Source organism: Cyprinodon variegatus, unplaced genomic scaffold, assembly GCF_000732505.1.
Source record: "Cyprinodon variegatus isolate N-32 unplaced genomic scaffold, C_variegatus-1.0 Scaffold581, whole genome shotgun sequence".
NCBI classification, from domain to species: domain Eukaryota; kingdom Metazoa; phylum Chordata; class Actinopteri; order Cyprinodontiformes; family Cyprinodontidae; genus Cyprinodon; species Cyprinodon variegatus.
The window spans coordinates 548,309-561,581 of NW_015151034.1; the positions used below are offsets into that span (position 1 = coordinate 548,309).

The window sequence follows — 13,273 nt, forward strand, 5'->3', positions numbered from 1 at the left end:
TTTTTTGATGAGTATGAAAATAAAGTGCATAAGGGATTTATTGTATACAAATTATGGCTGAATAATCTGGTAATGTGTCGTTAGATTTTTCTTAAATCTTACTAATATGATACCAGCCATGTCCATCAACTTTTGGAAACCCTACTTGTATCTCTAGAACTGTACACCACCGCATTAACAAGGAAATTAATATTTTCTTACATCTAGCAACAGTTTCAAGACCAGCTAGTTCAGATACAAAACAAGCAAACTCATTTGATTTTTTTTTTATTTTATTTGAAATGATTTTAAATACAAATTATATATATTTTTTCCCCATTTACAATGACAGCTTCTTTGTAAACAAAAGTGGCAGATCCATAGTCATTTGGGTAGTTGCTTCTCCAAACTATCATTCACCTGGATAAGGTTCATCTTGGGAGGGATGGCGGAGCCTCAATGCAGCTTTTTGGGTTTAAATTTCCTCCCATGCAGAAAACTGACGGATGCTACATTCTGTTGCAGAAGTATGAGTACCTGGAGTCTTACTCTACTCTGATCTGTTACCAGAGGGGGGTACTATCTGTGCCTGTGCTCTACGGATGGAGCATGGCCTCAAATATTCAAAAACACATCTCCTACACTTACATGTGTCACCAGTATGTACTGGTAAACAAAAAATAATGAACAGTTTTTCTTAACGAAATGTAGTAAGAAATAAAACTTCCAAGTAAGCGACTCAATGAGTTTACAGAGTTGGATAATAAAGCTCTGATCTTTTACAGAAGGTGTAAAATAAAGAGAACACAACAAACCAAGACGGATTACATAATTCAACATCTTAACGGAGAAAAAAATCTTTAAATGAAAAACGGCTCCCTTTCATTGTAAACGTCAGATTGGTAAACGAGGGTCAAACGTGAGCTGGTTCTGCTTTGTGGTCAGAAATAAAGGACATTTAGTCTGAAACCAAAAATAACTTCCAACAGGCAGAAACATCACATTCAATCTTCTAAGTACTTAACCGAAAATCTGAAAACAACTATACTAACTCAAGACAAAGTGACCGATATGTAACCCAGACAGTGTGGATTTTTAGTTTACTATAAAGAAACACTTAGGATGTTTTTTTGTTTTGTTTTTAACAGGGAAAATAAATCAAATCTTCTTCAGTTGTATTCATAAGGCCTTATAGGACGATGACATACACTGGAATGTGCTACAAATGTGGAAAAACCAAGAAGGAAACCCTGTAAAGAACCTTTCTACGAGAGTAGATCCCCATCTTAGTCGGCACAAAAGGTTAAAAGCCTTTTATTGTTTTTCAGAGTGAGATGAAGTGATTTAAACTGTTAAAAAAGGCAACTATTTTTATTTCCATTTTCTGACATTCTGATTCCGATTTAGATAAGAGAAAATAAACAAAAACGTGTGCTGTAGGTTCTTTGACAGAGGTAGTTTTTAAGTAGCAGGAAAAAAAAAAGATTACCCTCATTTCTGAATCAAAACATTTTACCCTAAACTTTCAGATTTTTATTGTAGTCCAAAGGTGCATTAATAAAAGGGAAATCATCTGGATACACTAAATAAAAATGGGAGAAGAAACCTGTTTAATATATGATCTACTGATAGCCAATCAAATTTTGGCTGGGGCATTTATATTTTTCATATCTTTTAACACTGCAAATTTGGTCATTTTCTCCTAGTTTGAAGCAAAATATGTCAAGATCCAGCAGTTTTTCTTTTTTTTAATACAACAAAAACAATTTCCTCCCCATTCTCTCCGCAGACATCTCCCTAAATATGAAGTACATAAAAATGTACAAATAAAAATCAGTTGTGATGCCAAGGAGAAAAACAAAAACTTTTAAAAAGGAATACAATAAAATAAACTTGTGCCCCTCTGGACTCAAAAGACAAAATGTTTCTTTAATATTCACCTCTGCAGATAAGATATACAACAGAAAGTATCACTGGTGTGGAGAAAAAATTGGTGCAGAACGATTTTAAAAACTGAAAAACTGAAAGAAAGTCCGGAGACAATCTCCATACAGTTTCAGTTAGTTTTTGCAAACAGATGTAGCCGTTACTTATCCGCCTCGAGGAAAAGAGCCCATTTTATAGTAATAGGTCCTTTAGTCCAAACTGGTCTGCTCTCATTCCTGTACAAACACATACACTTTACACAGCACACACTCATTTACTCACACACTCAGGCCTGTTAGTATTCACAGAAATCCCCCATGAAACAAGTCTCTTTAGAAAGGGCGAGACAGATGTGGGGTCACAGTTCATGATGGAAAAGTAAAACGGTGGCGGCTTCTGGGTGTATAAACTTTCCTCAGTGATTTATTCATTGTGTGGTTTTTGTTTCGCTTTGTTTATGGCAGGCACGGCTTCTCCTCGTCACTAGTGAATGGGCATCCGCTCCGGGGGGGAGGGGCCTGAACACGTTCCCCGTCTGCCCCTTCAGTCGTTGTCCTCGTCTTCGTCGTCGCTCTCCTCGATGCCGTCGCTGTCCTCCTGCTCCTCGTCCTCCTCCTCCGTGTCGGGGATGTCCCACTGCGGATGGTTATCCAACATTGCCTTGGCCTCGTGGACCTCAAGCTGATAAAACGCACAGAAAGAAGAATTGCTTTAAAATATATAAGACACCAGCTTCTAAATGTACTGATGCTGAGATCATCTTGCAGTAAATAATAGATAGGATATTCAAAAAATAGAATAGCAAATTAAATGTTGTAAAAATACCTTTACTAGTAACTGCATACACTGAGAAACATATTACTAGTAATAAAGGTATTTTTTTTCCTTTTCTCCTCTCGCAGGATTTTTGCTTTATGGTTGGTTCTAACTCAAATTATTTTCTTTGTCCAGCTTTTGACAGAAACTTTCAGTATTTTTTTACACAATGAAGATTTTATATATATATATAAAAAAAACCATAGGGCTCATTGTGGTAAGAAAGAAGCTTTTTTAACCAAAACTGTTTTAGTTAATGTCATATATTTCTTCCTATATCATTAATCATAAGGGGGAAAAAAATCCCTATTGTTAATTTTTGGTTTCTTTAATTTTTCTGGCTACTGAATATCACTTTACTTTATTAATAACTGTTTGATTTCCCTGCCACATTCACCTATTCTGAGATATATATCGTCATTCTGTTTAATAAGAGTTACACATCTCTATAATATTATTTCCTATATAATAAAGTAATAAATATCATATACAGGACAAAACTGGGAATTTTTGTGTTACACCATAAGAGCTGCTAATATTTAAAACAATAGTAATAATATATATAAATTACAATGTTCTTCAGGCCCAATCTCCACATGTTCTCTGAAACAAAATGTTATGGCGCCATCTCTCTGTAACCGTCATGCTACCATCGTACTATGTTTTTAAATTGTCTGCGCATTACTGGCGTTATTGTCCACTGCATTTTGTTTGTCACAGTAACACCAATAGGCCTCCAAATTGACAGATATAAAAAATAAAAACATATTTCTGTCAGTTTATCTCCAAATATTTTGTACTTTTAGGGCTCAACTAAACGCCCAGGAAATCCTAGGATGAAGATAACTGGACTTTTCATCACTTTCCTAGAAAATAATTGTCTACTCAGGGTCTTTCAACACTTACCGGTACAAGCACACAAGTGTATATTACACCTAAAATCAAAGGGTTAACTGGTTAAGCCCTTGCTCCAGCTTTCAGTGACGACGTATTCTTGGAGCCCGCGGTGCCAAGAACGTGTATAAATTTGATTATTATGACATGATTTTATTCCATGGGAAAAACAACTGGACATTACTTTTTGTGGAGTATTATGGAAAAAATTAGCCCATTTATGCCAGAATAAAAAATGTTTTGGAAGTGAAAATTATGAATTGTAATTTGGTGACAGAATATCAGTTATGTGTGTTTGTGGAGTATAGTTGGCTTACAATTGAGATGGTTATTTTCTTTAGGATCGCCCGATTCTAAGGAGGTACAACGTCTTGCTTTAGTAGACAAGCTTGCTTAGCGGAACAAACTGTGACGTCAAAATGATTCAGGGCCGGGGGGTGGGAGCTAAGGGTTTAAATGAAAAAGCTAGGCCTGATGGGAGTTTTTAACATTTAACACTTAGACTGTTTTTGGTACAAACATGTCTTAAAATCCAATTATCAAAAAAGAAAATGCTACAATCTTTTTGAAGGCTCCAGCCTCTTTAGATCTGACAATGGTGTCCGATCTTCAAAACTCAGCAGCACATTAAGCTGAATCGGTGTTTAAACAGCAAAACGTTTTTCCAAACTTGGAGTAGAAATCATTATCACAATTGCTAGTGGAAGGGGAATTAAATAGCGCTGCTGCCCTAAATCCTTTTCTTCCTCCAAATTCTATTTTACTTGTATTTTAAAGTGCTTTTTTTATGTATATCAATGTTTAGTTGGATTACTTATATTCTTCAGTATTGTTATTTATCTTAAGCATTGGAGCATCCAAATATGCTGAAAATAAAAACTTTTGTTTCAGAAGACAGTACCTAAATAGTCATTTATAAAAGGTGCAGCAATGTTTGAGGAAATGTGTTGTTTATTTAGCTCTCTGATAAGCATATACCTAATATCAGGTCATCAGTTGAAATATAAGAGTAACTCCCTTAGTGAGCTGCATTGAGACATCCAAATTAACTCCTGCAGTGCTTCAGATGTTCCACTTAGAAATGACATTCCCTCTAAAAGCTGATGCGCCATCACTTCTCTCTGGCTCGTTGCACTTTAATATTCATGACTTAATATCCCCATAAAATACATAACTTAAACAGTTTGAAATCTAGCAGAGGTTATCAGCATCAATCTTTTTAACTTATAATACATTACAGTTCTTCATATAATATTTCTTTTGAACATTGCTTTAAATAAGGAAGTGCTATCATTTGATCATTTATGCAGTCTGGGTAGAATTTTAAATATGTAAAAAAAAATTGATAATATCTTTGCAGGAAACATCGCAAGAAAAATTAAAAGATAAAATAACTATTTAACTTATGCATAAAAGCATCTGTTACCTTCAGTGGTTTGATCTGATCTAGGCCCAGGTAGGAATCGGAACGGAGGATGACTGAGTACTGATAGTTGCCCCTTTTGGATGGGGCTGGAAACTTTAGCTCCACCTGAAAAATTAACAAAAAAAGAAACATGTAATCATCAACATTTAAACAAAAAAACAACAATAAAAAAAACAAACATCCAAAACCCCTAAATGATCCCTGACTCAATGGATTTTAAGATTAGGATCTTGACTCTTAATTTTAAATCAAAAAGATGTCAATGATCTCCACAGAAAAGGCATAAAGGATGACTTGACACCTTACTTTTACATACTTAAAGCAGTGCCAAATAATATTTTTACCTTCATAAATCCCTTTTAAGCCCCTGCAGTGATAATCTAAGTGTTTATGAGACGACATTGGGGTCTATCATCTCTCCATATTATCTCTGACGGGAAAATTCATATTTGCAACCTTCTACGCCTCGAATGGTTGGTAGTCTCGCAGCTCTGATCTCTTGCAGAAACAAAAAGCTTTAAGACAGCCTAATTTAATGCCATTGGCATCAATAGCCACACACCCCCACTCCACTATTCTAAGAGATCATAGAATGCTTTTAGATTTTGGAGGCTTTTGACACAGCAGAGCAAGCCACAAAAAAAAAAAAAAAAATAGAATCGGTAGATGAGGGGTAAAAAGGTCACATGGACAGTCAGTGTTTACAACAGGGCTATTTTCTAAAGGTCCTGTAGGAGGAGCACCATTTGAGAATATCTCAGCGCTGCATTAAATCTACTGAGGTGAGATTTAATGCAGCACTAGGATATTTTAAAGGGACGTCACTTACTATGACTTTGCAAAAAAGCTTTCTGATTATATTATGGCACTCTGTTGGCTTATTATATTTCATTTCTGTCTATTACCAACTTTTTTGTTCCATTTGTTAGAAAACTTAAAGAGTTTTGCGTTTTCCTTCTGACCAGAGTAATGATAAAGCATATGCAACGAGTAAACAAGCAGAAACGGAGCAAAGCAAGTCAGCATTTCTCAGCAGAGGTAGGAAAAGAATGATGGTCAAAAAGGAAACAACAAAACAGCATATCATGCAAAGAGGGATAAGATATGAGTAGTGCTCGAAATGAACTACAGAGGGAGCTAGCTTAAGCTGCAGGTGGATGGAACTGGAACTGCCAGCAGATGGCGCACAACAATCTTTATAGTTGCTAGTCACCACAGGTGCAAAAGTCTTTTCAGGCAAAAAAAGGACTAACTTAACACTATCAGGACAAACAGTTTTCTTATGTTTTATTTTAAGATAAATATGTTTTTTTACATGACTAGGCCACTTCAATAATCAGTTGTTGTTTTTTTATTCCCAGCTAAAATATTTGTTTAACTACGGAAGAGGATTAGGGCCACTGGGGGAAAAAAAAAAGAAAAAGACAAAAAAAAGTTAAATGATTGTGTTGTATGGGATGTTTAGTATGGGAAAAAAGTCAGAATTCTGACTTTTTTTTTCAGACTTCTGACTTTAATCTCAGAATTCTGACTTTTGTTCTCAGAATTGTGACTTTAATCTCAGAATTCTGACTGAATTCTGACAATAAAAAAAGTCAGAATTCCCATTCTAAATTCCCATACTAAACTGAAATAGAATTTTAAAATCAGTAAACTTTTTTTTTTTTTCAGTGGCCCTAATCCTCTTCCGTATTTAACAGCTGGTCACAAACCAGCCATTTTTCTTGGTAGGCAACTGAGCTCTCCTTGGTCCAGGACAATCCCCTCTCCCCCTTACTAAGTTCTTCTGCTCTGATAATAAACCAGAAATTAATCCAGTGACCTGTCATTGGTGCCAGATTAACCAGGCTAGTCTAATCTGATCTACTGATGTGTGATTTGAGATCGCTCCAAACTTAAATTTTAGCTGTTTTTCCATTTTACACTAGTGTTAATTCCAGCCTCTTATTATCCTCAATAAGTCACAAAAAAAACTACTGAAAAAAATGTCATTATTTGGTTTGCAAAGAGGAATCTGACTTTAGACAATTTATGTATTTTCCATAAAACATGCCAACACTGCTTTGTTCCTAATAGAATGTGTTCCTCTCGTCAGCTTAGACATAGAGAAGTTGGTTTAAGATAATTAATTTACCATTATACCTGAAGCTATAATAGTTTAATCACATTCCAAAAATATTAGGAAAAAAAATAAATAAAAAACATTTTGCCGTAGCTAAGAGAGAAAAAAAAATGGTGGGCCTTTTAGACCTTTTAGAATGTGCCTTTTAGAAGGAAGAGGCAGGGATGTATGCAATCACTAATTAAACTTATGGTGATAATGACGTCTGAATAATTTGTATCAATCCTATGAGGTTGCAATTGCAAGGTTGTGCAATTACAGAGTAAACATGTAATTATCAGCACAATGAGGCTATTCATTATTCAGCGTAAGCAAACTGAATATAGCTGCCTGTAAACAACCTGGGAAAGCAGCCAATCTAGATTTCAGGAAACACACTCCTCGCAAATGCAGGATATAAATCTCACGATGCAAACAGGAGAAACTGTTGAGGTGACAGACTGATTGGTAGCCATTGACCCATCATGCATGAAAGGGGGTGGCTCCTGCCGTCCCGTCCGTTCTGAGCTGTGACAGCTGGCTGCGCAGCGTTCCAGCAGGGCCCTCATTAAGTTTTTACCCTGCTGTCAATCTGGCTTGTTGTTAGAGAACACCAGACTGAGAGGGGAAGCACTTTAAGATAAACACAAACTCCCCAGAGGGAAAAATGGCAACTGCAAAGGTTTGTCTAGCAACATGTCAGGAAATGTAGATGAGTAAGGTGTAAAGAAAAGCTGAAGATACACTGATTAGAAGTTCATTTAAACAAAATAACCTAAAAACTCCAATAAATTACATTGCTTTGCACGCTTCATGGTTTAAGGTGGCTAGACCGTAAAATACTTGTTTTAAACCAAATCAGAGGCAAAAAAAGACTAAATGGACCCTTAAACTCAAAGATGTCGGAGGAAGATGGCATCTTCCTCCGACTTTCTTTTCAAAGCATCACACTAATACTGAAGGCAACTTTAGATCACAACTTCCAAACTAAAGAGCGTTGTCAGACTAATGTGTTAGCATGATGCGTTCACTGACAGTAAGATAAGATTGGCTCTGTAGTTCCTACAAGTTGATTACCAGATTGAACTGTTGAAAAGTCATCATTGCAGTCAACAGCTGATTTTTCAGTTATCCTTCACAGAAAACAAAGAAAGAAGCAAACTATCGATTTTACAAAAAACAGCTGTCATGCCATTAAGGCTGAAACAATCGATTATTGAAATAACCGTCAACTAATTCAGTTATTTATTAATCGTTAACTGGAGTATAGAGACTGTAAAATATGCCTTTAGTTGACAGAGCAACATACTTGGAGCAGGAATTATACCAAAATTATAAATATATTATAGTATATAAACATTTTTCATTTAAGATGAAAAAAATATATATTTTTTTTTGTTTCACCTGGTTTGATTCTTAAGACTTAGACAGTAAAAAAAAATCTTTGAGCAACCTTTTGATATTTGATTATTAATCATTTAATCAAGAAAATAATCCACAGATTAATCGATTAGCGAAATAAGAATTACTTGCGACACTAGATGACATAATGTTTTTAAACCAAGGTTGCCATAAGAGGAAAATCTAAATTTGTTGGTTTTTTGTTGATATTTTGTACAGCATCTCTTCTTGAAGGTCTCACCTCTTCAGAGTCTTTTAGCGTGCAGACGTGGTAGGGCATAGAGACGAGTGTCTGATCTCGGCGATCAGCGATGTACAGCCACCACCACTCTTGCTTCTCTTCTGGGAAGTAAAGGCTATAGGCCGAATGCGTCACCTTCGACTTCGTTTCCAGCAGCGCCCGTTCTCGCCGCTGGATGCTCTGCTGCAGTGCCTCCCACTCCTAAAAGGTTGGATGAAGAACAATCACTACTCAGTCGTTATGACAATCTAATAAGAATCTGAGAATAAAAACAATCATGCCGACCTCTTCGTCGTCTCCAGCACCCTCATCAACCTCAGTGTCGCTCTGTTTGTCGCTTTCATCGTCTCTTTCGCTGGGAGAGTCCTTGTTGGCTTCACCTTCCTCTGACTCGCTGCCCTTATCTGAGGCTTCATCATCTTCCTCTTTCGTTGCGGATGCTGCAGATGATGCTACAGCGGCCGTTTCCTGAGAGCAGAGACGGAACAATAAACTGATCCCAGACGGTTGACATTGTCGGAAGGAGATTCTTTCAGACAAGATTTGGGGATGCTTACATTTCCTGCCACATTGCCGTTAGCCTGCTTGGCTTTAATAGGAGCAGGCGTGGCTTTTTTCTTGGTCAATTTCTTCTTCTTGGACTTGGCTGTCTTTTTGGCCCCTTTATTCTTGTTTTGCCAAACTTTTGTTTTGGCCTTATTCGTGTCTCCCTGATTAAAACCAGACACGATTCATAGTTGTGTTTTATTGAAGGTAAAATGTTAAAAAAAACTTTTTCTATCTGCAGATCAAAGTTGCTATGGTATCCTTACTGCTTCCTCTGTATTGGTAGCCTCTTCTCCTTGACATGTTGATGCTTCCTGCTCCTTCTCAAACATATCCTACAAACAGATAGCAGCATTTAGATAGGTTAAACAGCACCCTCTAGGGTTGAACATACATAGAGTATGCTCAACAAAGCAATTTCTTTCTATTAACTCAAAGTGTTAAGCCAAATGAAATACTCACTGCCATACGCTTTCTGGTTAAGGTAACAGTTACTGTGACGATTGAGCCTGCGGTGATGTTATGGCTGTCTTCATCATCAAGGACTGTAAATGAAAAGGAAGAGAAACTGCTGAATTAAAACAAAACGTCAAATATTGGGCCAAGAAAAAGACGGCATCGCATTAATTTGTCTAATCTTTCAAACATGTTTCCTGACAAGGAAATTCAATTTAAATGAAATGGTTTTATCATGGATTGAGCATTAAGACTAACCCTGGAGCTTGATGTCCATGGTGATATGAGGGAAGCTGCCCAGCACAGCAATGACCTCATCGTACTTCTCCTCCCCGAGGAAACGCAGCATGTTGCGTCGGTCTGAGTCCTTTAGACTGACCAGGTCCTGCAGGGACCGCACCTTATACTGAAGGGAACAGGAAGAGAATGCCTCCTCAGTGTATCACAGAAAACATTGGTTGTCCTTATAGAATTAACCATTAAATGTTTTTTGTATTCTAGGAGATATGGTCATTGGACAGGCTGTGTGCAAAAGGTTGATCAACCACCTGCACCGAGAATAATAAGGTCATGTGAACTTATACTGGCATTAAAATATAACCGATTCATTCCTTTAAAAAACAAAATGGCAGCCTGCTTAAAAAGGGACATACATTGTGCGTTTAGAGTTGTTGTTTATGATGTTCTAAATTATATTAGATGAATAAATATAGTAAAAAATGTGCTTTAAAAGTTATTAAATACATATTTATAAAAAAAACTTAATTGCATTTAAACAGCTTATATAATAAGACATTAAATGTCTGTAACCTGGAGGATATGTTACCCAGTTAGGGGTATGAAACACCTCTATTACTCACAGACTTTATGAGTGAGGGCGCCCCCCACAGGATCAGAAAACACTCCAAAATCATCAAGGATTCAAAAGTCTCCAGGTCCCTGGATGATATGTATCATGATGGGATAGGACGCTTCACTATTCTGTCAGTAAAGGGCCGATGCAGGATGTGCCAGAACTGACTGACCTCAATCACACACCAGAAGTGAAAAGAGACTTTGCATTGTTACTGGCAAAAAGGCTCACAACTGTTTCCTCAGCTTTCAACAGTTAAGTTTACATGGAGATAAATAATCAGAAGAAAGTTCTGATCAGATCGAAAGTTTCATGTAAAAATCAGACTTAAGATTTTAATCCGACTCTGTCTGATCGGAAAAAAATTTTCACCCCAAAAGAAGAATTTGATAAATAAAATATTACAAAGATGTTTAAGTGGTATTTTGTAATGCTAAACAAAGGGTCTATATATAAAAATAATAATAATAATTGTGCCATTTAAACCTAGATCAGTTAGAAAGTGTAAAAAAAAAAAAGGCGGCATCTAAAAGGGGTTTTTGAGTGAGCTTCAAGCTAAAAATAACTCCTTGTTTTGCAGTTTCTACCATCAAAGAGAAAATCCAAGGTGTTCTCTAGTTAAAAGTATAATTCATATGACTGGTGCCTTTTAACATCCGTATATTCTGTATTAGGCTGATGTTTGTTTGAAATATGTTTCTAATATCAAAGCAAAAACAGTTTCTACTTATATGGTTAATATTTGCTGCATTGCATCGACCAGTTAGAAAGAATGTTAAAAATCAAGAGGAACCAGAAACTGGGACCAGCGGCACTACCAGGTAACACAACAGAACAGCTTTACTAAAGCCTCTGTTGCATTACATGGCAGACTACTAGAACTCCTCTACAGTGTTTGGATGTCCACATTCGTTGAAGCCCTGGTTATCTGCTGATACAGACTGAAACTTAAGACAGAGACCAATAAAGGTGTTGATGGGTACCTTCTTTGAAATGCAGTAGCGGAGATTCTCCTCTTCGAAATGAGGCAGTTGCAGCAGCGGTGACTTGGACTCCTGCAGGCCCTGCACGATCATTTGGGTCAGCTTCATAAAATTCTCAATGGTTGTCAGTCTGGGAGCGTGGAAAGCTGTAAATGAGGTAACAAGTGCACAGCTGATTTATAAAGGAAAGAAAACCCAGACATCATGATGCTGATTGAGTTCGGTAATCAGGCTGTGTGAACCTCCTCTGCTGTTTGCCATCATGGTGAGCTGGCAGCCTATGTTGATCATCTCCTGGAGGAGAGCTGGAGTCTTCCTCAACACAAATCTCTGATCTGATGAAGAAACATACACAACTTGCTCACTGTTTCCTAATGTAAACAATTTTTACTTTAAATGACCTTTAAACATAGCTAATAGAAGAAATGTGATCTTATTTCTGCATGACTAGAATGTCTAATGACTTTCCCTTTAGTGTGTTTTAATTTCTTCCAGTTTATTTAAAGCTCATTAAGCCTCAACAACCAGAGCTACTTTCTTTATTACCCAACCAGAGCCTTTAAGATCTCAGGCACTTCTGCTACTCCAGAGACTTTTATAGACATATGCCTGCAGTGCACAAATTTATATTAACAGAAGTACAACCCAACTGAGAGCCTGGTTGGAAAATACAGTATTAATTTAGCTACAAACCAGAAGCTTCATAAAAGCTTTACATTTAAAGAAGTTTAAGAACTTTATGTCAAACATATTTAAACACATCAGTCAGTCCTACCTTCCTCTAACTCCTCTGACACCTCCATGCGGGCCAGATGTGAAAGCACCAACACCCTGGCCTTTAGACTGTATGGATAACAGAAAGGAGGCTCCTTCTTCTTCACATTGATATTCCCCAATTCACGGATCAACTGCAACAAATGTTTAAGCATGTTAAATGTTAAATCGGAATCCTGAATATTTGGGTGTTAATGCTTCTTAGTTCTGGTCTGGCTTAGTTAGAGGGTTGTAAAAGTACAGAAACCCAACTGTTTTGTTTTCTCTCCAAATATACTTCTTTGGGAAGGGGTTTATAACAATACCCCAAAGAGTAATGCTTATGCAGATTATCTTTCATCGATTACCTAACAAATATGATGCACCAATACATATTACTTTTTTAGATTAATGTAATCATTAACTTTAATTCTCATAAATGATAAAAATTCAAAGATCTTTTCTGCCTTTTAATCCTAAATATCAGTTGTTTTTCCAGTCCAAATCTGGTGTTAGAAATATTTTGTTTCCTTATTTAAAAAGTGGATTTTTATATGTAGTTTGTTGGAAGGTTGGCAGACCGAGCTTGGTGTCCACAGCCAGGGCAGTGGATTTACATTGTACCCCTAAATAAACTGCGTGGTGAAGGGCGGTTAAGAGGCCAGCGGTGAATCCCACAAGCTGAGAGCGTTCGCAGCTCCGCTCTCACCTCATGCTACTAGATAGAACTGGGGTGTTGTCAAACAGCAGCATCGCACGGAGAGAGAAGGGATGATCGGTGAAGTTGAAAATTCAGAGCTTTTCTTTGAAATCGCGCCGTGGCACCAATCAGGGACTTGTTGTGACATAGGTTGAAGAGTAGCAGCCAAGGCAAAGCTTCTTTCAGTTAAAGGAAAGT

General features: G+C 36.9%; 1 protein-coding gene across 1 annotated transcript; it reads right to left on the reverse strand.

The window, feature by feature from the left end:
- Nucleotides 1-281: 281 nt before the first annotated feature.
- On the reverse strand, nucleotides 282-12,566 carry LOC107095882 (translocation protein SEC63 homolog). Its single transcript, XM_015392245.1, has 11 exons — nucleotides 12,398-12,566; nucleotides 11,865-11,957; nucleotides 11,623-11,768; nucleotides 10,045-10,192; nucleotides 9,793-9,875; nucleotides 9,597-9,665; nucleotides 9,342-9,494; nucleotides 9,070-9,252; nucleotides 8,785-8,985; nucleotides 5,042-5,146; nucleotides 282-2,586 (listed from the first exon to the last, which is right to left on the reverse strand). Exons 1-11 carry the CDS (start codon nucleotides 12,549-12,551, stop codon nucleotides 2,449-2,451), a joined length of 1,473 nt encoding a protein of 490 aa, XP_015247731.1. The 5' UTR covers nucleotides 12,552-12,566; the 3' UTR covers nucleotides 282-2,448.
- Nucleotides 12,567-13,273: the final 707 nt, after the last annotated feature.